General features: G+C 38.7%; 1 protein-coding gene across 3 annotated transcripts in view; it reads right to left on the bottom strand.

Annotated features, from left to right (window-relative positions):
• The window catches only part of CRB1 (crumbs cell polarity complex component 1), a 103,425-nt gene that overhangs the window by 12,176 nt on the left and 65,509 nt on the right, over positions 1-25,740 (bottom strand). For all 3 annotated transcript variants that reach the window (XM_054833644.1, XM_054833645.1, XM_054833646.1), the window contains exons 6-11: positions 24,087-25,040; positions 19,992-20,542; positions 19,435-19,600; positions 15,820-16,726; positions 14,113-14,241; positions 10,932-11,058 (exon numbers count right to left, since the gene is read on the bottom strand). In XM_054833644.1, coding sequence (XP_054689619.1) covers positions 10,932-11,058; positions 14,113-14,241; positions 15,820-16,726; positions 19,435-19,600; positions 19,992-20,542; positions 24,087-25,040 — 2,834 coding nt within the window. The remainder of the gene's footprint in view (positions 1-10,931; positions 11,059-14,112; positions 14,242-15,819; positions 16,727-19,434; positions 19,601-19,991; positions 20,543-24,086; positions 25,041-25,740) is intronic.

The raw sequence follows: 25,740 nt of genomic DNA, 5'->3' as shown, positions 1-25,740 counted from the left end.
GAAAGTGATGGAAGACACCAGCTTTTACTAGTGGGTTTAGGTCTACCATGAAGGACATGTTACACTCTCATATGCATAGAAACCAAGTGTTTTCTTTTGGCCTGAGTGAGTTTTGTGTTTGATTAAAGGAAACAAGGAAATAAGAAAGGACCAAATGAAATTTTCCATGAGACACAGCACAGTGTCTCATCTGACTCTCACGTCCAATATGCTGCATCAGCTCACAAAACAGTAGGCTTTGGGATAAAAAAGATAACAGTTACACCGCTATATAAACACTGTGGAGGAGATGTATACCTCCTCTGCTGCTTCACTGAGGGATTCGAGTCAACCCAGATAAGAGGACCAAACTTCTTGGACAAGAGGGAAAAGAGAGCGCTGTCCCTTGGGGCGTAAGGAGTGCGCAGCATGTGAGTGTTAGCAGCGCTGCACCAGCCAGCGCTGCCCTCCCTGAGGCTCTGAGCTGGTTTCTGTAAGCTGCGCTCAGAAGAGCCGCTGGCTTAACAAGTTTAAGTCCAGTAGCCAACATCCCAGTCCACTACCCACTGGCATGAAATCTTTCCATTTATTTCAGTAATGTTTAAATTAGAGCCCAAACTATTTATGTGCTTGAGAATCTCCAAAATCCCTACCACAGCATTTCACAGCGTCCACCAACACCCAAAGTTGTCTGTGGCAGTGCCAAATCTGCTCACGTTAAATAATTACAAAGGTTTGTAAAGCTGCTGATTCTCCTGTCCTTTCCACTGAATTACAGCAGCATCACATTTTTTTTTACTTGAGTGCTCCTATTCTTCTTGAAAAGTGAACAATATTTTCTACCAAATATTGTTTGAATAAATTTGAGGACTGTTGTATTTGCTGCACAGTTGGTTTGGTACAAACCTCAGATAATTGTATAACAAGCTCAGCCTCTCATTTAAGTGGCTCTGTGTATCAAAACAGATAAGTGTTCCTGATCATTCGTAACCAAAATATTTTTCAGATCCTCAAGAAGAGGAATTCTTTTTATTGCTTTTTAGTGAAAAAACTATTCTATAGGCCTAGTAAAGTATGCAAACATTTTTCAGACATTAGGAATGGAATTTCATAACAAGAACTGAAAAATACTCTGCACAAGAATGTATTCTACAGGCAGAGTTCATCAGGAGATATGTAGGCAGCTTTGTTTTATCTGGAAACAACACAAGTTCATGGACCTTTGGTAGTAATTTTAAGCATATGATTAGTTTCCAAGACATTAACACTAGCCTACAAGATGCGTTTGTTATGTTAAGCTGATATGTCCACAGCATTCAGGAGCTATAGCACTATCACTCTCCAAAGTAGCGGTTGGAATCAAGGACCGTGGTTCTCCTTCAGGTACCTGAATAAACGTGGGTAGATTTGCTGAAGTGGTTAATCGGTAATACCTGGGAAATCTCCATATTTACCCTTTACTGGCATCCTTCATGTATATCTATATACACATATCTGAGGTGCGGGTAGTTCTGTTTTTTCTAACTTTAATGGTGGTGAACAAGCTTCTTCTGAAGCCACATTGGTCTGATACATCAATAAATCCCACGTAAAGCCTCATACCCATGTTTCAGTTCTGTTAATTTTAGTGAAGAGGACAACCGTTGAATCCCAAGAGATTGCTGGCACCATGCACTCAGTGTAAGTTATCTTGTCCATCATAAACTCCTAAACTTCTGCTCAGGTGCTTTTTCTTTTCAGAAGCACTCAGGGGAAAGCCCAAACTATATTTTTCAGGTTGAAATTGAAGTTGGAGTTTTGTTTTATTTTTTTTTAAACTTTTTATCAATTAAGTTATTTGAAATTTATGGATTTTAAAAAGTTTATGGTCTGGTTTCAATCAGTATTCGGTCAAGTTGCCCAGCAAATAAAAAGCATCTTACTGAGCAAAAGTGGAAGCCCATAGGTAACTAATGCCTGCTGTTGGGGTATCACTACTGTTTTGCTATTTTCTAGATAAATATCCATATTTAAAAAAAAAAAAATCAAAAATTTACCACTGACCATAGTTTCATTTCCACTTTCAGTCGAAAACAGACACCGAAATATAAACAAAAGACTTTTCAATACTTGCAGCAAAATAATTATCTCATCAATGTTATTTTTAAAAGCAAAGTAAATGGAACCATGCAGAGTTTTGGTATGAGATCATAGCAATACCTAGAAATACCAGAATTACCAGAATGTTCATTCATGTTTGGATAGTCTTTAGGATGAGATCAGAGTTATACATTTTTATCTACAAAGATAACTGGAAGATAGAAGTATTTTTTCTTGCTCTTAGAAGGGGAAAAAAAAAAGTAAAAGTAGAGTATTATTTGTATATTTATGAGTTAATTGTTCTAAAGCAACTTTCAGAAAACCTTCCCTCAGTGCTAAGCCTGCTACATTATTGGAAGACAGAAAAAAAAATAGATAAAAGAGAAAAGAACATTAAATCTCATGAACCATATGAGAAAAAAGATGTAAAATTTAGTAGTCATGGAGTGCACGGATGTGTTATAAAGTGAGCAATGACTGAAGTAAATGCCCATGTGATGTGAATGTGAGTCTACAGGGAAAACATCAGAAGGTGAGAAAAAGGAAAACAATGCCATTGCAACATAAAGGATGGTGTACAGACAAAACGTGTTAGTCTGAATACTAAATGTGTTATGTGAATACCGTACTTGAGCTGATTCCTATACTGCAGAGTGTTACGCTGTCATATGTCATCTGGGCTCCCTTTTCTGCTTATATTTACCATGTGCATTAAATATTCAACTGTTTTTCACTGATGCGTGCAGTAATGCTGGCCTTGTGAGGAGCTTTCTTGTCTTTCCCAGCTAAGACACATCAGATAACCTTATTGTCTTTGCATCCTAATGTTTTTGTACCTTATGTTATGACACATATTAAATGTGTTTCTTGAAATATCCTTTTAGAAGTTTTAGTTAAATCCTGTGTTTTGAATACAGACTAATAGAAAATAGCAAAGGATATTAAGGGGCTGTTCTGCTCTGAAAAACAACTGTAAAAATGGCATTGTGACATTTCCAACGACTTCCAGAGTAGAGCTGCTCATTTTACAAATCTAAAGATGTTTCTTCTTACTCCACATTTGACCTGGCACGGGAATAAAGCTGGGCTTTCGCTGGCTCCTACCATCAATGGTAACAATTCCACCATGATGGGTGATCTACAACCACGTGAATGACATGAAAACAAATAAATTCCAGCTTTTCCCTCTCTCAGTTACGCTGACTCTGCTAGCCTAATAAAAATAGTAAAAACTTTCTTCAGTCAATGAAATAATATTATTTCAATAGCCTTCATCAGACTCTAATAAGGTTACCTGTGCTGTACAGTGCTGTTCTCCAAATAGTTGACATGATGAGGGTTTTCTCAGGGTAAGGTACTACAGAGAATAAATCAGAAGTACCAGAGAATAAATACCCTTTATGCTTACAGCAGCAGCCTTACAGAACAGGGGTTATACAGACCAGACTGCTATTTCCTTCCTGCAGTCTGCTCCCTGTTCTAGATCATAGGAGCATCTGGAGAACTGATAGGTGAGAGTGGGGTTTTCTGCTCGTTGATAGTGCTCCTAACTCGTGGCTTGCTCCCCACTCAGGAAAGAAAGCCAGCAGGATGTGTCATGGGGTGGCCAGATTTCCACGATTGCTGGAGGCTGAGGGCATCAGTTTTGAACAGGGATTCCGTCCTCTCTCCTTTGGTCCTCAAGTACCGCTGGCTTCAGTATGATTTTAGAGCATGTAAAGGAGTAGGTTTAAATATCTCTGATTTCATGAGATTGTGTTACTGCAAGGCAAGGACCTCAGCACAGTGGAGTTAGCTATGCAGGACAGGGAATTTCAGAAAAATGGTTTAGTTTTTAAGATATGTTACTGTACCTATTAGTTGTTCTCAGCAGGCTGCAAGAGCACTGGAGAAGACAAAAGCCACAGTAGATACAAACACGCTCACTTAATAAGGCATTGATCTGATGCTTCCCAATGGCTTGACCCGATCTTGCTGCATGGAATCACCGGTTGTTCAGCTGCACCATACGAGGGGAACCTGGAGCTGACCTCCACGTGTGGTGTGACCCTCTGTTCCCTCTCTGCAGGTTAGAGCAGCTGGGATAAGCTTTTCAGTGACCTGGGGCACCCACAGCTCCTCAGCTGGTGCTGTGGAGGAGCAGTAGGTGAGTGGCTTGCCTGAAAATCAGGGTGGTAGCACTTCGCCATTTCAATTGATTTACCCAGCTTGATTTACTTCATCATTTTGCCACAGTTCTGAGACTAAATATTATTGTCCTAATGTTGACAACATTGAGCACTGAAGCTTAGGCTAAGAAGCAAGATTATTAGATTGCCTCAAAATAATTATATTTTAATATGAAAAATATTTTTTAAAAATTATGTGTTTTAATTTTGGCCTTCTATGGCTCTTAAAACCTTCTAAAGCTTCAGAGGGCTAGCAACTTCTTTCATGGAGGCTGAAATCTGTGTGTTGGAGCATAAACACGAGCCATCTAGGGCAGAATCATTATTTCAGATTGAAGGTGTTGACAATATTGCTATCCTAGTTTCACAAGTGAACGAACTCTGAAGTATGGAAATGTCCTAACCATCTGCAGTCAGAAAGAACGTAAAATCAGGACAAGAACAAATCTATACTGATCACAAAGCGAGCAAAGTTCTTTCACCAAATACTTTCCCTTACAAGTGTGTAAATTTCTTCTTTGGGATTTTTTGTTTGTTTTTTTGCATTTGAAGATGCAGAACACTAATACTGCTCTTGCACTCAGTCTCCTAATATTGAGAAGTTCTCTGCTGGAAAGAGGAGGTGAAATATTGGTGGGTTTTTTTTCTTTTCAAATAATATCCTAAAATTCTTCTAAACTGTTTTGCAACCTCAAGACACAAACTGACTCAGAACCGACGTAGTGTGAAAACTAACCTGCATGACTGTATTTGCCATTATCTTGCTCTATAGGTCTTGGGAATAAAATATTTTGTAATATTTCTGTGTATAACAGCAAGATAGAAGTATACAAGAGCAAAACAAACAGGCAAGGTCACAGTGAGATTGAGGGGAAAATGGTGTAGTTGTTACATTCCTGGTGTCCACATCTTTTAGTTGAATGGTAATTATCCATTAATAGCCTCATAAATATGAATATGTAAATAGCTAGGGAATGCATTATTCATGAATCACCAGGCATTAATTATTGTAATTAAGTATCATTTGCTATGTTCATATTACTAACCCTTGCAGTTAATGAATACATTAGCTAATCGCTGTAGAGCAGATTCAATCAAAATTCTGCGTGTCTGTGCTATGGAAGCCTGAGAGAGTTATATTGAATTTAGTTTCAATATTGAACATATCTTACATACTTATCAGTGTATTTTTAATGACATTAAAAGTGAATCGTAACCTCCAGTGCATGATGCTTGTCCTTGCGCCCGGGAGGATGGAATGGTACCAGCTGGAAGAGGATATGAAAGCAACAGCAGTGCCCATCAGAGAGCAGAGCAGTAGCTACCTTAAGCCGAACTTTAATTCTGGGACATGAAATCCACCACCACTTTCAAATTCCATGTATATTCACGTGTACAATAGGAGAGGGTATGCTTTGTGAGGGAGCGCTGTCCCAAAGGTGCAGCTGATGATAATGTTCAAGAAACAGTTTCAAAGTACAGGCTGAGCTGTTCGCCAGTCGGCACAGGGACCGCGGCTGCCTTCTGCTCGCACAAGCAGAACACAGCACTAGGAGGACGTGCTCCTGAGCCTAACGGGGCCTCAGGGCTCTCTTGAAACACAAAGTAAAAGGAACAACCAAACTCTCCATTTTTTTTCACTCTCTGGAGCTCTATTTCAGATAATAGTAACCTAAGTAACACAAAAAGAAGACTTGCTGGAGGTTTTTTGTGGCTCTTTTTAGGCTTTAGTTCTTAGAGCCAGGGTTTGTGGTTCTTGAAGTAGAAATTCTGATGAATTTTTCATTGCAAACAAAAATTTCTTTATTTTTAGGGAGAATCACTAACTCAAGATATAAAATGTAAGTTCAAGTGCTAAAAGTTAGTAGATACAAGTAAAGTGTTCCTTTGGCTGAACTTTTGGGTGTCAGGCCAGGAAAAATATTTGCAATGAAGGAATGAAACCTGATTTCATCATTGTGAGTTTGAAGCAGATTTTCTTCTATTTTTAGTTTCACCAACATACTGTAGTCACATGCACTGAGTAAATTAAGTATTGGATCTAGTTTCTTAAAAATTAAATGTTCTTGGAGCAAGAGAATTCAAGTAAGCATACAAGATGAAGGATATTTTCCAATTCACAAACACACGGGCTCTTTGTAGTTAAAATTGTGATAGGATGCTGCTGGTAGAGTCCAAATTGTACTAGAGCATTGCAGAGGAGGGTCAGTCAGAGCCTGTTTTTTTAAGGGTCAGAAGTAGGAGCTGTTGTCAATATAGCAACTGTTATTCCCTGCGAATACTTCCCAAGTGAAATACTTCTCATGTGTTTGCCAAACACATTAAAGAATACCCTTTCATTCATCCCACAGCTGATGCAAACCCCTTTGCTCTCCTAGTACCTCCATCACTGCTGTCTTTCCCTTCTTTTCAGGAATCTTACTTCTTCCTTAAGCCTGAACACTGGTACCTCTCATTACCCATATTTCTGAATGACAGTCGCTGACATCTGAAAAACAATTTGAATCTTCATATTAAAATATAGGGAGATCAATGACAGATAATATCAGTATTCAGCATCACAAGCCATGGCTCTTGCTGTTATATCTTAAACATGAATAACGGCCTTTTCAACCCCTCAAATTCTAAAAAAATCTTAGCAATTGGATTTATTTACAAAAAAAAAAAGTGCTTAGTGTCATTATTCGTCCAACTGTTTCTTCATGTTTGCTTCTATAGCTGTTTCCCTTTAAATGTCCTACACCTGCATTTCTTTAAAAAAATAATTTTAAATCAATAAAGTTATTTTAATTCATATGGTATTTGCTTCTTTATTTTTTAACCTAGCAATATCAAGTCTGTTCTCCACTGGGTGTGTTGGAAGACCTGCGCATGGGAGGCTCAGCCTATGGGCTATGATAGCTCAATGGAAAGAGATAACCCATCAAAACGCTAGCAGAGACCTCGTAAGCCTCGATGGTTTTGTAAGTACTGACAGTACGTAAGGAGGAGCCACATAATGAGAGTCACTCTAAGCCAAGTGGATGAAATCCCTTCCTCTGAATTGTTGGTCTGTGGGCTTGCTTGTTTAGTTGCCGCTTTGTAAGGTACCAAGAGGTACCCGGCAGAGGCAATTGCCTTGATGGGTAACACGGTATTGCAGCACGGGGGGCACCTGCCTGGCCCTGGACAGTCAGTGCTCCTGGAGAAGACATAGGGAAGATACAACCTTAGCTTTTGTGTGGCGGACCTGCAAAGTGCAAACGTTCAGAAAGCATGGCACACTTAAAGCAAATGAAAAGAGTCATGAGCAGAAAATGAGGAGTAGACATAAAGAGACAAAGGCAGAAGGTTTATTTTGTGTATACAGGTAGGAAAGTTATGTAGACATGCACAATGGAGTGGAGAATACAGAAGTACAATGAGAAAAGAACAGTCTTTCTGAAGTCAGAGGATGTTTCATGATGAGAAGGCATCAGAGGAAGGAAAGAATTCAATTACAGGTGTGTACTCAGAAAGACTGAACTGATGCTCTGCTAATATATTCTAGATTAATAACTTGCATATTCCTGTAAATCCATATAAAAACCTGTATTTAATATCGTATGTACACTCTCATATCAAGTTTCTAGTATTGAAGAGAAAGAGTTTTGGAATCTCTGTACAAGTATGTTATTTTTTTTTGCATATTGTGCAGACAGCTATAGTATGTCACTCTTAATACATGTATTTCTTTCTTCAACATTAATACCAGGATGAAATTTTTGCTTATTGTACTGTAGTGTATATTCTATAAAGTACATAACAGTTCAATTTACTTATGTGGGAGCTGAACTAAACCCAGTGAGAAAAAAACCCCAAACTTTACTGTGATTTTCTTAATTTTGATTTTTTTTTAAACAAAAACTTGGTTTGAAGAGCTTTGGTTAGCAGCATCAGTTTTTTAATTTAAATTTTCAAAATTTCTTATTTATTTGCTTTTAGTTAGCATTCTGAAATATGATCATTTCCATTTCAAGTTATTTGTGTTTAAATTTTGCATTTTTAATTTCAATAATACTGAACCAAATAACATTTTTAGTTACGATTAAATGAAAACTACAGTTTGGAATAAAATTTCCAATATAATATGTTGCTCATTATTTTAAATTTGTCCATATGAAAGAAAATTAACATTTTAACTCAAAGTGAATGTTTTCATTTTGTTTTGTCTTAGTTCGACATTTTAAACCAAAATGCAGACATTTAACACAGAAATACTGATTTCATTAAAAACATTATTTTTTCCCTCTGACATGGTAAGCTAGATCACATTATTTTATCTGGAGTAAAAAAACAGTTTTCCAAAACTGTATTTTCATTGAAAAAAAGAAAAAAAATCCAAAATGCAGTTTGGTTTTGGTCTGTTGTCTTTGCCTGTGTTATATAATTCATGATGTTAGATGTGATTCCCAGTAAGTAAGATAACCAAGCCCTACATCTGATATAATACACAGTTTTGTTTCTGACACTGCTACATTAATTTATCCCCAGTGCTGGAGCATGCATTCCCATCTTGTGTTTATTGTCTGTTTACAAAGAGGAAAGGAACTTTTAGCTGATTTTTTTTGTTTTTTTTAACAAGAGATTAATAAGAAAATTACCCCAATCACTTTTCTGATATGATAAAGACAGCAAAGAAATTATCCTTGTGTAATAAAATTACTATAAGTAAATATATTGTGGTTAAGTTTTCATACTAAAGGCAGGTGCTTGAGACAGGAATTTGTGACATATCACTGGGATGAATCATGGTATTTTCCATAAATGCACAAAAAATGTGGTGTTTTGTTGTTTTATTGGGGTTTTTTCCCCTGAAAATAGGAGTAGTATTATGCAATTGTTGTTGCTGCAATTGTACGTTGAATGCTATTTGGAAAAATAACAGACTTCAGGACATTTATGAAATGTGGAAAATAAAAAAAGAGAGGCTTGATTGTCAGGCAGTGACTTCAGTTATATCCTGCCATGGCAAAACAGGAACCTTAACATCTCGCTTATACACATTTTAACGTGTCTTAATGCAACTGTAGGATTAAAGGTGGGGTTTGGTCTTCATGAGCACTCCAAGTCCAGTCCACAGCAAGTTGGGCAGGACTGAAGAAACAGGGTGAGGTTTGAAATTGCGGAAACTGAAATATCAGTGGGCTCAAGGACCTCTGGAGAAGATCAGCTTTTCTCTCTGGAGTCATAAAACCTAATTGTATAGTGTGTGTTAGTCTTTCCTATAACTCTGCTACATGGCATGTCAATAATAAAACACCACCTTAATCGTGCTTACTTTTCTGGATCATCACTCAAGGACACTAGTTAAATGACTAAAAGGAGTACAGAATCTATACAAATGCAATATGATCATGAATGGCCAAAGAAATGGTTCATAAATGGTTTTTGCCTTAAAGAGTTGTTCAGACAAACCAAACCTCACTTTTCACTTGTTTTGTATTTATCAATGTACTTCAGTTGTCTATGCTCTCAAAGACAACTGCACGGATATTTTGCTATTACGTTTTTTGCTAAACCTCCTGGTATTCATAAGTTTCAATCCCCTGGTTTTCCACAAATTCTTTAAAGAATGAAAATAAATCAACTGAACTACGTTGATTGCTTCCTGAGAAGGAAAAAACCCTGTAGTGTTGTCTGATGACACTCATACCTTTTGATGGATAGCAGATTTACTCCAAGTTCTAGAAATCTTTGAACAAACAACAAATTTGTCAGTTTAAAGTCTGATGTACTTACTGACCTTTCTTGAAAGAGGAATCATGGCAAAGATTAAGACAGCTGTATTTTATCTCAGTATAATATATCGGAGGCGTACAGGCTACTGGAGTGGAGGTGCAGGATTAGTGATATAAATGCAGGATTGTCACTAATTCAAACAGATGTGAGAGTGTCCGCAGCGTGTTGCCAATTGCTAATCCAAGCCATTATCTAATTATCAAATAATGTTGTATATGAGTTCACAGGTGTGAGACCAAACTGCCAAAGAAACAGCAAGGAACATAGTCTGTAATGCAAAGATAGCGATAAGATTTAATGGTAAAATGAGCCTTTCTGAAGGCTGTGGATCTTTACCACTCATTGCAGTATATAAGATATACTGAATGCCTCCATCAGCATATCTTATAGGTCTCGTTAATATGTATTGCCTGTTGGTGTGTCCCACTGTTGCCCACTGGCAGAGTGTGTGTGGTGAAATGCTCTGAGGGAAGTGGATGAAACACTTTTAAAGATCTGCTAGCATTTGTTCTAAAATTAGGTGAAAGAACTAAACCATACCCAATGTGATTCATGATACAAGAACTCTGTCCTGAGCATTTGCATGACAAAGTTCTCATCGTTCACGTTGTTATATTATATTAAAAGGAGAGTGATTTTACACAGTGTTTGCTTCCATATTACGGCCAGAGTTGAAGAATGCTTATACAAAATGGAACATTTCACATATGTTCAAAGAAATATAAAACGATTTTTAAAACTCTGATGTTCATATTGCTTTGCTAAGCTGTTTGATCAAGGCATCTTCTGCTGCATTAAAACAGAAAAGTTTAAAGACTGCTAGTAGTCTTCCTGTTCACCCCACTCGACTGCTGGATCATCATCCATTCGTAGAATAAGATAGGAGAGAAGCTGAAAGAGATTCTGCCACAACAGTAAAGAGACAAAAAAGGAGAGGTCGCTTACATCTATCTCACAGCGGTCTCCGGCATAGTTCACATCGCAGAGGCAGTGGAACTTGTTGAGTAGGTTCTGGCAGAGGCCCCCGTTCAGACACGGGTCAGAGCTGCACTCATCAATGTCCTTTTCACACCTAGAGGAAAGACTGTAAATAGTGAGCATCTGAAGTCACAAATCAAATGCATCAAACAGGCACATTTTTAATTCAGAAGTTTTTGGGGAAAGGGAGAGGAGGATGCTCTATTTGAAATCTGTGGTATATTGCCACACGTGTTTATGATTTTATTAACTACCTGATTAGCCACACTCAAATCCTGAACTTCCTGTGTTATTTTCAAACACAGATAGTTAAGCCGGAAATTTCATGTCTGCAAAGTATTTCATGGTTAATGGTGCTTAACAATGTGAAATGAAAGTTTGTGTATGATTTTAGAACCAGATCTGGCGCAAGTCCTGCCGACAGCTTACTGATCCGTTTTCATTGTTCCGGGGAGCTGAGGGCACATTTTTCCTCCTCAGTAGTCTGGATGTAAGGCAAACAAATGCGTGTTTTTTCCCAGCAGAGTGCTCCTGGGAATGTTCAGCTGGGGTTTTTTGTGGTTCTTGGTTTTTTGTTTGGTTTTGGTTGGGGTTTTTTTTTTGTCAGTTCGAAATGCCGATAGACCCCAGCAGAATCTCCTATCCAGTCTCTGAGATGGGCCCCGAGAATGGTAAGAGTGGTGCAGAACAAGCTTAGATATGTTTAGTTAAATGTTTTTGAGTTAATTCTGATGATAAAGGAAATTTGAGTTCTCATAATTTCTCAAAGCAACTAATTGAACATTAATGAAGAATGTGTGGGATTGTCTGAAAACTAGTAATGATTTGGTGATTTTTGGCTCCGATGGTGTTCCCTTTTAATTCTCTGCCCCTTTTTTTTCAAATAATGCTAATAGTTAATCCTAATTGTTCTAGATAAAAAAGCAGTTTATTCTTGAAGAAGAATGTGAGACACTCCCTCTGAATTATAAGGAATTGCTTTGTTTGATCATAGGCATAACCATGCAATAAATCTTTAGTGTTAGAGAAGAGCAGGTCTTTATATTAAACATTTTATCTGATTTTCTTTATTAATCTATGAAAATGTTTCAACAGTTTCCTTCAATGGTAAATGATATTAATATACTTCCAAAAGCTAAATAAAAGTATTTATCCAATGTATAGAAAATTGTATAGCTATGAACTTACCTATGGAAATCAAAAAACCCCCAAAACCTCCCAAATCTTCCAGGAAATTAGGCACATAAATCCAGCTGAACTTCAGGTATAGTTAAAAACCTAACTCTCTTAGGTAATTTTGAAAATCCCAGCCTGAATTGAATGAAAAATTTGTTTTAAAGAGACAGCTATATCTCCTTTTATGAAGAGAAATATTTTCACACTTCCTTTTCCAGCTATTAAGTTCATTGGGCTTTTTTTTGTGATCCCAAGTCAATTGACTGACATAGAAAGATACTATTTTCTCTATATTGTGCGTCACTGGCTTTCTGAGGGATGAAATATTGTCTTAAAGGAAAATGCCTGCTTTATCAACCTAATACATAAATATACAAAGGGTTTTGGTTTTACTTTTCTTATGAACTGATATATTTGAATTTGTTCTGAAAAAAAGGGGGGGGTGTAATTTTCTCATTTGATATACTAAGATCTGCAAGCATGAAAATGCTGCTGGTTTATGGTTTGTCAGCCTGGAGGAAAAGAGGACAAATAGTCAATTTTAGACATCGGAGAAGAATGCCTCGGTGTGATAGTCAGTTAAAGTGCAGCGCGCTTGGTATGAGGCTGCCGTTCAATATGAGAATCATGGGAACCATAAAATAGAGATTATTGCCAGCCAGTGGGATGGATGGAAGGGAGGCTCATTCCCAAAGCTGTAGTTAGCAAGTTGTCTGGCAGGGGAAGGAAGAAGGAAGAAGGAAGAAGTACTTTCCTTCTACCTTGAAGTCCCAAGAAATGTACACACTGAAGAAGTGTCTAAGAATATGATTTTATTTTATTTTATTTTATTTTATTTTTTCATCTTTTTTTGAATATTGTGAGGTGGTACACAGACCTTCTGGCTAGAGTTAAACAGGACAATGCAGATGTGTCTGCCAACTACACTGTGCATCGAGTGGGTGGAAATTTTCATTTTATCTATCTTTTATAACTTACTGTACTGTTTCCACAAAATCAGTGGGTTAATATGTTTTTGAGAGAATTAAAAGCTTTTGTTGAAAACTTCTCTGTGTTTGCAGAACCAGCATAGCTTGGTCCTGTTGAACTTTTGGATATTATACTCTGATGTAATGCTGATTGCACTAAGAGCACGTACAGTATTTCCTTCCTCACAATCCAAAAAGGTGCCCGTACCTGTTCACACTATACTGTGACTGGGACAAAGTCTTCCTCCGTTTCTACAGCACCTAATGCCCTGTGGCTGTCAGACCTCTCTGCTCTAGACCCGTTTGCAGAACATTATCAAATGGTAAGCACAAATTGCGAAAATATGCTACAAGATACAAATTTCACTGTGAGGGAGGCCCCTCTGTTTCAGACTAAAATATAGTGTGTGTAAAAAGTATCTTAATTTCTTTTTTAAATAATAATTCTGTTTTCATACTTCAGCATTCAGTAAGAAAGTAACAAGCTGCAATGCTACCAGGTATTTAATCTCATACCATCCCTGTGAAAGAATAGATTGTATATTCACATGTGAAAATGAAACAGCTTTGCATATTCAGGTGTCAGTGTATTGTAGCTGGTTTTTATTTATGAGCAGGATATGTGTGTTTACGTGTCCCCACCTATGGACAGATAACATTCTAGCTTGTCATATACAAAATTGGCATGGAAGCCAGAGCCAAAAAAACCAGGCACATAGAAGCAAGCATACAATGCTTTCTAAGAAATAAAATCTTGTACTGGAATTAATGGCGCTATATTGGATTGGATTTTGTTGCATAAATTTGTGATTTTTGTCTAAGTAAAACTGCTATACTTTCAGGTCCTCAAAGTCACTCAAGCAAGGAACTGCTGAACTTAAACAACTGCTTTGTCTGTATTTCTGCAGGAGGACAAAACCCCTGTGGCCATTACCCTCTGGACCCTTCTGGAACAGCTTTTGCAAGCGCTGCTCCACAAAGATCTGCTGGGTGAAGCATCTCACCGTTCTCCAGCAAATCCTGGCAGGCAGACACATGTCAACTCCCCGCTGAGATCGGTGCAGTTGCCGTAGTTGAAACATGTGAGGTTTCTCTCTTCATTCCCACAAACTGTATACGGTAATCTTCTGTACCTAGGTAAATAAGAAGGCACTGGCAGTTATTTGCATTTTCCTTGTTTCTGGATGTCTCAGTTTTTTCATTTGAATCTAGTCCCATATTTTGGTGGAAAATATTTAGATCTACCTTGCAAATTTGTTATTCGAATGCACAATCTAGTGCTGTTAGTCTCCAAATAGAGGGAGCAGTGCTCCTGCTGGCAAATACTATTCAGTACATATGGGAAAGGCATTACCTTTTACCTGTACGTGAACAGTTTCAGGGGCTGCACACAGTTTCCTTTGGAAAGGAAACCCCACATCTGTGTGCATTTGGACTCCTGGTGCCTGGGCTGTTCAGGGTGCTTGTGGTCAGTGATAGGCAGCAACTGAACTGGGGGAGCAATGCTGTTACTGGCTGGGGTATCGTCCAAAGGAAAGACAACAGGAACTGAGGTTTAAGACTCACAAAACATGTTTTGCTTAACTTTTTTTAATTTGCTGAATTTGGTTTTCCTTTTTCAAGTGTTTAATGGCAAGTTAATGATTAATTTCTTAGCAATAAATAAAAAAAAGAGGGACAACACTCTACTTCCATTTCTGAAGTGGATCTATGTGATACCTGGACACCTTATTAGAAGAGTACAAAAAAGAGACTTAGTGTACATAGACCTTATTGAGCCAATATAAGGCATCTTCAAATCTCAGATGTCCTCACTACTCAAAAAAAAAAAAAGTCAACAAAAATTGACAATTGTCTAATTATAGCCTAAAAGATTGTGGCTGGGCAGCATGAAGACAATTGTCTGTTTGCCTCCTTCGGGCTGCAGCAGGCTGGGTTTGTTGGAGTCCTCTGGATGAAGGAGAAGGATTTTGCTGTCTCTGAAAGCAACGGGATGTGGTCGGAAGGGAGAAGTTTATGGTGTGCAGAGAAGGGCAATTAAACGAGAGAGAGCCTGGGGAAGAGCCTGCAGCCTTTACAGAGGAGTGTCCGAGAAGAATAGGGCACAGGCAAGTGAGGAGTCTCAGAAATGGTGGAAAGAGTGGGCTGTGTGGTGTCTGCACCCACCAGTACTGCTGGGCTGGGAAAGCAAACTTGGAGGAAAAGACTCGTGTAGCAAAGATGCTGTGAGTGGGGAGAAAAACTTCTTTACAAGCCCTTCTATTGTTATCTTTCTTACCCACCAACTCTGGATTTCTCTACTTATAGTTCTAGAGCTCTATTACTCCAATAGAGTATAGTTTTAGAGATTCAAACCCCTTAAAATTCTTTTTGCTAAAAAAGATGTAGCACATCTAGCTCTGAGCTCTGATGGACTTGTAATCCTGTCATCAGAGAGCTCGTAGGACCCAGGCAGGCAGCAGAGCTGGGCCTTGCTCACTGTCTCCTGGCCTCATCAGTCTCTGCCTGAGCTGCCAGCTCTCCACTGCCTTGGTCCACATCTAATTGATTTGTACAGTTTTCTGTAATGCAGACTCTTTATACATTAATTCTGCAGCCATGATTAATACATAGATGCATAACATCTGTGCTTAAAATGGAGATATCAGTGGTGTAATAACCCTTCAGAAAAGACCTGACAAAATCAAATAGATCTGCCTTTTTTATAGTACCTGCAAAATTTTCCAGTGAAGTTACCAGCACACAGGCAAGAATATCCGTTAATCCCATCAACGCAAGTGGCTCCGTTTGCACACTGGTGGCCACGGCAATTGTCTATGTCCTCTTCACAATTTAGCCCTGTGTAACCAGGTTCACAACTGCACTCGTAAGAGGTGATCCCATCAGTGCAGTTTCCATGAACGCAGGGATTTGAAGAGCATTCATCGATGTTGACTTCGCAATGGGTGCCAGTCCATCCTTTGGGACATACGCAATGGTAGGAAGTATAGGAGTCTTCACATATCCCTTCATGCATACAGGGATCTGAGCTGCAGACATCTACCTGCAAACAGCCAGTAAGAGCAGGGTTTGCAGATACTTTGAGAAATTGCTCCTCTTGAGGTTTTTTAGTAGGGATGTCAGCATTTTCAAAGTATGAGAGATAAATGCCACTGATTTCTATGGTGCTCATACATCCTTGGAGGCCATCCAGACTGTCAAAAGCCTTGTCAGCCACATAGATGTCTGTCTCTCCTCTTAAAAAGTTGAGGCTTCCTGCAGCAGTTGTGCTAGTTGCAGTGTCTTTCTTGTTATCTATATCAATGTGCCATCTAGAGAACTGGGACAGGGGCTCTACCATAGAGACCATCACTTGATGCCATTTCCCATCACTCACAGGCAGTGAACTAGCAAGGCTCAGCTTATAGAAGCTGTTGCCGCTTTGCAATTGAAAGAGTAATTTGGAGTTGTGAATACTGATAGTAACAAACTCTGGCTCCTTCTCCGCATACAGCAGTATCACATCTGTGTCCCTAGTTCGAAAGCCAAATACGATATTGGTGAGGTCTCTGCTGATTTTTCCGTTGCTTCTGTAAAATATCGCACTGCTTCGGCCACTAAACACTGCATTAGCAAGACCTGTGCAAAGATAATAATTGAGAAACCAGGCCAACTTTAAATCAATACGTGTGGAACAATATCTCTTCAGTGCCCCATGCTCCCTGCCATGTAAGTCCTTTTGGGTTTGCTGAAAAACAATCAAATTCCACCAGTGTTTCGGTTATCCTTGCCTGCCCCTTAGGGCTATAGAAATTACAGGGCAGTGCCAGCACCAGCTTAATTGACATCAAAAGTGTGCTGCTTTGCATCATGTCAAGTTATCATTCTAAAGATACAGTTCTACATTAGTGTTATCTCTCTCTCTTTCCTCTTTAGACAGAGAGAAGGAGGTGATCATAATTGTATACAACTCAAACCCGAGGCTGAGAGGGTACTTCAAAAGAAGCTATATACTTGTCATTTTATGTTCATTCCCTAAGTATGGACAGCCAGTTATTCCCCATGACAGATCTGCACAGAGCGAACCTTTGTTCTCAATTCCTCTTTTCCTAGGTAAAGCACTAAAGACATTTTAGAAAGTATTTGATTGGATCCCAATTTACTCTCACTGATGCAAAAAGGATGAATTTAAGTGAAGCCAGTTGGCAAAAAGGCCCTTCAAAATCAACGTAAGAAGAGTGGTGCCTGTCACATTTAAAGCCAGCTTCTCCTGCTGTGTACGCACTGCCGCAGCTCTCCTGACGGCACCGAGCCTGTGCTGGTGGGACTGGGAGGGCAGCAGAGTACTGGGTTTGCGCTGCTGTGAGTGAAAATTGATGGGCACCGTTGTGGCAGTTTTATGGACATCTTCACAAAGGTATTTGACATCTTTCATTAGCATGGTTTCTACTAAGATGCACTAACTCGCTGGGCTGTAAATTTGCACGTTCTGAGATTCATGAGGATTATAGATGGGGAAGAGGGACAGGAAGGAATGTCTTCTGTCTGTACTTCAGACAAATCTAGCTATTCAAGATCCTAGCACTGAGATGCCTGGGTTCCTGAACTATCTCTGGGCTCAGTAAATTGCGATGAAAAGAACCCCTGGGAGTCTGAAATTATTGAGTGTGTAGCCTGATACTAAGGCAGCAGAGGTGTAACTACACTGCCTGGCACATCAAATGTGGTGTCTTTCTCATAGGAAAAGTTTCCTCAGAGGAAACCATACTAAAAATGAAAGTCAGAGCTTTTCCAAATTATTTCTGCTTTTTAAAATGTCTCACAAAGCTCAGGTTTTTTAAGCTCATGAAGCTAAAATACTCCTGTAGAACTATTATTAAGTCCTGATGCCACAGCAAGGCATCTGGATGTGTTTTTACTTCAGTTGTGACACTGGGCACACACTTTTGCTGTTACTTGATGTTCCCCACATCAGCCTCCTGTATTGGCTTTGTCTCTTCTTTTTTGGAGTGTATGTTTTCCTAAAGGACTTGCTAATTGTAGCCGTCTAGGTGGAACTATAGCCACAGTCCCTGGAAAACAGCTCTTCTTCTGCCTTTGCTTAAAATGGTATCCAGAGCATAAGACACCAGGCTGGCAGAGAACTCACCCGCCAGTAAAACTCCTTTTTTTCATTACCCTTTGTTGAACAACAAGAAGTCTATGCTGTAGCTAAGAAAACAGTTAAAAATAAAGCTCTATAGTGTAGGAATTTTTTACTGTCTGTTAGGGAAATTCCCTAATACCAGCACAGAAATCTAAAGGTGATCTAACAGTGTACACCTTGAGTTTAGCAAAAGGAAACAGTTCAGATACTTTTAATTTCTCTGTCTGTGTGTGTTTATAGTCTACCGTAATATGCGATAGTAAAGTTCAGGAGAGAACGTATTTTCATGTTATCATTAAGGACATCTACTAGAGAAGGTGCAATTATTTTAATTTCAGTTATAAATTTTAACAAGTGCTACAATGCTGATTCTAACAATCTCAACAAAAATAGCATCATATTGGTCTGTCAGCAGATTGTCTATGATAGAAATCTTTTGTTGACCAACCTTCTCATTCCTAAGAGTCAGCCATTCTAACAGCTCCCATCAGACTGTGTGTGAATTTATCTTCCTTCACAGGATCGCTAGGACTTTCTTTGATAGCAAAAAGAAAAATATCTTCAAAATCCTTACTTGCTTTTTAAATTCCTCTCCAGGGTGGGAAGGAGAAGGGAAGTGGAGAAGGAAAGAAATATGCAGGATGGCTAATGTTCTTAAAATAGCTAATGGTCATCCATTTTCAAATAGACTGCTTGGCATGCAGGTGCTTCTTATGAAGATACTAGTTGAATAATTGTACTGCTGGTATTAAGGTGACTTTCTTCAAAGATATTTAACATTTAAGAAAATCAAATGATGCTATGTATGTCACATAGCTTGTCTTTTCAGGAGGATGGAGAACATCCTAAGGTTAATCCAGCAGTGGATATCGTCTTATCTCTTTGCAGTGGAAGTATGAGGGATACACTCGCACTCTGGCAATGTACTGATGTACAACTTCAACAAGTTGTGTTGAATAAGTCAAAAGCAAAGGTCCTGTAAACATCAGTGTCTGTGTCAGGGGGTCTGGTTGAAAATTTCTGGGTTTGGTAGGGCAGACTCTTCCCATTATTATTACTTACAATTGACATTATTTTAATACAGAAATAACATTTGAATGAACTTTAAAGGCAGTGAATATTGAGTTTTAAGGAAATGCCAGTGAAAGTCTCTATTGTTTCTGATCTCCAAAGATAACAGGAATAACTGAAATGTACCTACATTCAAATCCTTGGTGCACCAGCTGACATTGTGCTTCATGAGGACAGGGCCCAAGCTCACACCACTTAACTTCCTCACATGCCTTCCCCGCTGTGTTAGGGGGGCATGCGCAAGTGAAGTCATCCCAGATCGAATAGCACACACCGCCGTTGTGGCAGGGGTTGGACTATGAGGAAAGAGAAGAGACAACCTAAGTATGAATAAAAGCTGGTGGACTCCCAACTGTAAGACTGGGGGACTATTTGGCAAAAAGCAGAATTCTGTTTATTCCAGATGGAAAGTGATAAAGACCAGTACTATGATAGCACAGCATGTTCAATAATTGGTGAAAAACAGTATTTCAACCTTAAAATATTTTAATTCTCCCCTACACAAATACATTTTGCTGTTGCTATTCATCATATGTAGCATAACTCAACAAAATCTGCTCTTTCTAGCATTTTTACATATTTTCCTAAGATGTCATTATCATTAAATAATGTATGGGAACATAAAAAAAAAAAAAAAAATTCCCTATTATAAACATATGAAAATGCTCTGAAAGATGTCATTCTTACCTTGCAGAGGTTGTCACTAGTGCAGCCTTGGGTGACATTGATCAGAGTTCGGTTGAATAGAGAATTCAGTGGATTGGTGATGGGGAAGAATTCCAGCGGTTGGTTATTCACTCTTACATCTTGGATGCAGCCTTTGAAATACCCGCCATTTCTATCAGTTTCTTTGTTATCTGGTAGGCCTCCAATGTAAAGAATATCCTTACTTTGGACGGTTAGTACTGGAGTAGAAATAAAGCCTAGGTATTGAGAGGACTGGAACAATTCCATCTTATTTGGTTCTACTTTTAATGTTATTAAGTAAAAGTTTCCATCATTCATGGACTGTTTCCCTAATAACTTCATGGAATTTAGAGCTAACATTGTGAGTTTCCCACCTTCCAAGTAGACTCTTACATAGAGGTAAGTACTATTTCTCAAAGCCAGTAACAAGCCAGAAGGTTTGCGTGTTCGGACAAACATTGATATGTTCAAATTTTCATTCTGAGTGGCATCAACAGAAAAAGCAGCATAGCCTGAGGAGTCCTCAGATCCAAACCGGCCTGGAATGTACTCTTGAGGTTAGAGATGTGGGAAAAGATTGCAAAAAGAGAGAGGAAGAGAGAAAAATAAAATAGTTAAGGCTAAAGGACAAGGGACCCAATGCACTGATCAAATAGCTACTTTGGTAATATTTACGTATGGTAGTAAGATGTGCTGGTATTTATGGATGAATGAAGACTTGATCCAGCTGTAAATAGCTTCTATTTCAAAATTCCTGTTGGCTTCCATGACTGTAGCATTAAGCCCCAGTACAGGACCAGATGTTCTATTATTGGGCATATTTTTCCCCTTTATCATGCTCTGTATCATGCTTTGTTTTCAAATGGTTAAACAAGGACAGATTTCTACAGTTTCCTGGATTGGTCCTCAGAAAGATCATTCTAAAAAGAACCTAGCTGCTTTGATGCTCTGATGACTGTGGAAGTTAATGTAATTCTGGAACTTTCTGATATTTTCTTGCACTGATTCCAATCGTAGAAATAGCCGAAAGCTGCTCAGCAACCCCTCTTGTGTAAAACCTCCAAATAAGGCACCAATTTGGTGCTGCATGGGCTCTACCCCGTTCTCTGACAAACTTTCTGTTGCTGGGGCTCAACGCACGCTCATATACTACATCAACTTGTATCCAGTTATGAATCCTGCTCAGTCCTGTGAGTGCCCATAATGCTATGGTGTTGTGGGGGGAAAAATGATCCAGGATCGAGTAAGCCTTTTTCTTTTCTTTTTTGTGCTTATCAATTAAAACGATTAAACCAAAACCATCTGTCTCTCTCCCTTACTCTTTATTTTCAGTAATGATTTTCAGACTTGTAAGGATACAAAATATGTAGCCCAAACCGTATTTTATTCTGATGAATCATCTCATTAAAGCACAACAAAGTGTTTCTATTTTTACGCTTTAGGTTTCGTGATCTTGTCCTCAATATTATAGACTTCCTGCCTAAACACTTTCAAGAGCTATTTTTAATATATCAAATTCATAGAAAGAATAAACCAAGCTTTTTTTTTTTTTTAAATGCTCACACAGCTACAGAGTCAGTTCTCTTTTGTGCAGTAAAACTCCTAGAGCGAGACCTCATAGGCCAAGTTTCCGCCTGCAGCACTACTTTTTTTTATGACTACATTAAAAACCCCAATGAAAATAGGGGACTGACTGCGAAGCCCCAACAGACCCTTAATAACCACACTGCACTACTATGTGGCATGGTAATATTATTTAGCAACAGGAATAAGTCCCTTACTTGTTCCTGAACAGATAATTTCATAAATAAATTAAATTTAAAATATTTTAAGTCTATGAAGAAGATTACCTATATATCTGCATCTGCTTGTTAAAACTCTGGTATGTAGGAATAAATATTTGTTGAAATGGGTGTTTTGAGGCATTAAATCTCTTTAAGTTATATCTTCTCTGTAAGGTGGGACTAGAGACTGAGACATTTTTTCATGAGGGTGAAAAGAAAAATTTCTGCTGGAAAGAAGATTACACATTTGAGTATTAGAAGGAAGCATTACTCTTCAAAAAGGTATTTCATGTTTACAATTACTTTGTTATATTTCTATTTATAAATATACATATATATATCATCAGTCTGATCTGTTTGATGAGATGGCTAGCATCTCCTTGGTCAATATTAACCTCTTGGGTCACAACATCTGGATGTTGATCAAAATGAATCAACATCTGTTTGTTATTTTGTATAGGTAGAGAAAATATTGCCTCTTGTCAATTAAATACTTGGCAGCAACTTTTCTTCAAAAAGACACTAGCATTTCTTACGTTATCCTTTACCGCAAGTCTCCCCCACGCTGCCTTTTAAGAAACCTGCCACAGTCTGTTAAATATGGCATATATCTAGAACCTATGTATCAAAATGGCATGGTGCCATGATTTGCAAGGAATATTGTGGTCAGCAGAAAAGAAAAAAAAAAAAAAAAAAAGAAAAAGCATTCTTTCTAATCATTCTCAACAGTTCTAATGCCAGTATAAGCCTCTCCTGGCCCTGACTGGTTTTAATTTTGCTTCATATAAGGAGGCAAACATATTTACCAGATGTTGTCCTATACTCCAAAGTTGCTTTCCAAATCTTTGGATAAATTACAGCTAGACTTCAAAGAAGTCTGTTACAATTACCTCTCAGACTTTGTCATTTTGCAATAAAACCAAAAAGAAAAACTATTGAAAAATATTGATAACTATTAAGTATAGCATACAAAATGAAATTGTATTTAAACATTTTGAAATGTATTTCAAGCTGCAGCTTTCTGCAGCAATGCATTCAATAAACCCCCGGGGCCACTCGTTCAGCCGATGTAAATCAATGTAGCTTCACTGGCGGCAGTGCAGCCATGCCAGTTTACACCAGTTTAGTATCTGGCCATGCCAATCTGACCATGGCTCTGCTGTTGCACTTTACTTTTTCCAGTTCACTTGGCAAATATATATGCATAAACATATGTATGTATGTATTTGTTCTTCCCTAAACATTGCTACGATTGACCATGTGTGGACAGTTAGTAAGGGGGCAGAGAGGGAAGCAGGGGCAAAGACGCTGCGTGGAAGACTCAGTCTTGTACAATTTTCTTAAAACTGCTTGTTTGAAATCCCTAAAACCATTGCTGAGGAAGGATTGCAGAGTCCACCCCGAAATGTTCCTGAGGGGTGCTGTATGTACAGCTCCAGAGGGCTGGACGCACCAGATGCAGGGTAGCAGGGAGCTGGGTAGGGACCTCCTGCTGTCCTTCCACTTTGCCTCAGCCCGTGCTTGGGAAGATCATTTGTAGCAGGGAAAGTGCTACAGGCATCTGCATCTTTTGTGTTCCTGCTCATCACTGCCGAAGAGGCTGTTTGCTGAGATGTGCTCTTTTGTTTGCTGAGGCTTGGACACGTTTCCCTCTGGTCAGCAAGCAGCTCTCTGGTAACTGCCGCCTTCGTTAGCGATTGTCCAGAGCTGCCCTGGGACCAGCTGAGAGATGAATGGGCCCAGTTTCCAGCCTCTGATGCCCTGCCTTCTCCTTGGGCTAATCAGATTAGGTTAATAGCATAATCTCATTCATTTTTTAAAATTGGAATCTGTCTTTTTTTAACTTGCAGTACTTTTGCTTGCTTGCCTTTTATTGCCTTAAATGAGTTTCTTTATAAAAACCTAGAGAGTTTGAGGATAAAATTTTCAAAGAAAGCTTTGAAAGTAAGACTTAAACTCCACATGACTTGGTTGTTTTCTAAATTTTACTTGAGGTGCATAACCTCCAGTGAACTACAGTTTTGCAGTCTATGGTGTGGTAAGAGCACTAAGAAGATTTTAAAACTGGATGAGTGGAATCCACTAGTTTAGCCTGACTTTTTTTTGTCAGGCTGAAAAGCAGCCTTCCTGGGAAAGTAACTAGAAAATAATGAAGGCTTGCTACTACTAACCTCTTGCACTTTCTTACCAGGTGACATCAAACTTCAGAGATCCTAAGGGCCATGCCATTTCATCACCGGGTAAACAGGATGGTTTACGGTCATGTTTTCAGCGACCACTTAAAACACGAAAGCCAACAGCATTGCCTTACCTGTTGCGCAGCTCGGCCCTGCGTACGGCCGGTAGCAGTCGCAGTGGTAGCTCAGCCACAGGTTGGTGCAGCGTCCCCTGTTCTGACAAGGGTGGGTTTCACACCAGTCCTTTTTAGTGCATCCTGTCCTGACATCTAAAGATGATTCAGGTGATACCTTCTCTGGAGTAATAACATTCAAGTCTATTTCAATGTCCTGAAGACAGCCTACAAATGAAGGTGCAGAATGTATATTATAGATGTTAAGTAGAGAGTTGCCACTAATGTTCCCCACTGGTAAGCTGCCCAAAAACGTGCTCTGAAATGCAAGCATCACGTGATCGTTATCTATCATAGCAGATGTTTTATTGAGACACGATTCTACACAAGAGCTGTCAAGCAAATGAAGAGTAACAGCTCTTGCCAAGGTTACCTCCACTGAATGCCATTCTCCGTCACTGACATTATGTGAAATATGCAAAAGAGCCTGTGGCTGGTTATTGACTTGCACGGATAAGTGTAAGTAGCCATTCAGTAACTCCAGCTTCACAAACGTATTTTTCTCCCCTCGGTAAAACAGAAAAGCTGTAGGTTGCACAGTTTGAAACCTCAGGTTTATATTATAAAAAAACTCCTTTTTGGGGGTCAGGGGATTCTTCAACAAAAGGAAACTGTTTCCTTGAAAAGAAAACGTGGTTACGGTTTCACAGTGTATTCCAGTATACCCAGGTGAACATATGCAGCTGAATCCGTGTTGGCCATTTTTTAAATGTGGGATACATATTCCATTGTTTTGGCATTGCCGATCAGTACAGCCATGGAGAACTTCTGTACAGTTCCAGCCACCGTAATAAATCCCTTCTTTGTCTGCAGGTGGGCAATGGCAAGTATAATTCCCAGGAAAATTCTCACAGATTCCACCATTTTGGCAAGGGTTCGTGTAACATTCGTTGATGTCTTCATCACAGTGAGTACCTGAAGAATAAACAAAGAGTTAGACATTCTGGATTGGATAACTGGAGTCCAAAATGACATTTTTAATAACATGTGTTTTATTAAATTATCTTTAATTAGAGGGAAATGTCTTGATAAATAGATGATTGACTCACAAGTCTAAAATACGTTAAATATAAAAATACAATTCACATGCCATGGTTTTATTGTGCAAAGTATTATATAAACACCTTAGTGATAATCACATTTTGGAGAAAAGAACAAAACAAATTGACAGTTTTGATATGGATAATGTGATTAAATTGAGATAAACATCACCTCCAGAAGATGCGATCAAGTAATGTTTTCCCACCTATTCTGTGGTAGAAATCTAGACTGCTTTGAGAGGAACTGAATTATTTATCACATTTAAAAAGCCAAGAATTGTTGCTTAATTCATATTCATAATACAGTATGTTGCTGCGCCAGGGTATAGTCTGCTGGTCTTTCCTTCTATTTCGCATTCATTCAAACAGTAGAAAAATTACAGACTAGTGTTCCTGGTCCCATATGAAACATCTTGGAGCAACAATCTTCAAGTGAGGGCCACAGGACTTGTAAGCACTATATGATATAGTGGGACAGACTGACAAGTAGGTGACTATCCCTGCAAAATATATGTACAGGGAGCTGGCTATCTGAAGAATGAAATTCACAGAGTGAGCAGGGAGCTGCACAGCGT

Source organism: Grus americana, chromosome 8, assembly GCF_028858705.1.
Source record: "Grus americana isolate bGruAme1 chromosome 8, bGruAme1.mat, whole genome shotgun sequence".
Classification (NCBI taxonomy): Eukaryota; Metazoa; Chordata; class Aves; order Gruiformes; family Gruidae; genus Grus; species Grus americana.
This window is presented reverse-complemented; position numbering and strand designations above follow the sequence as displayed.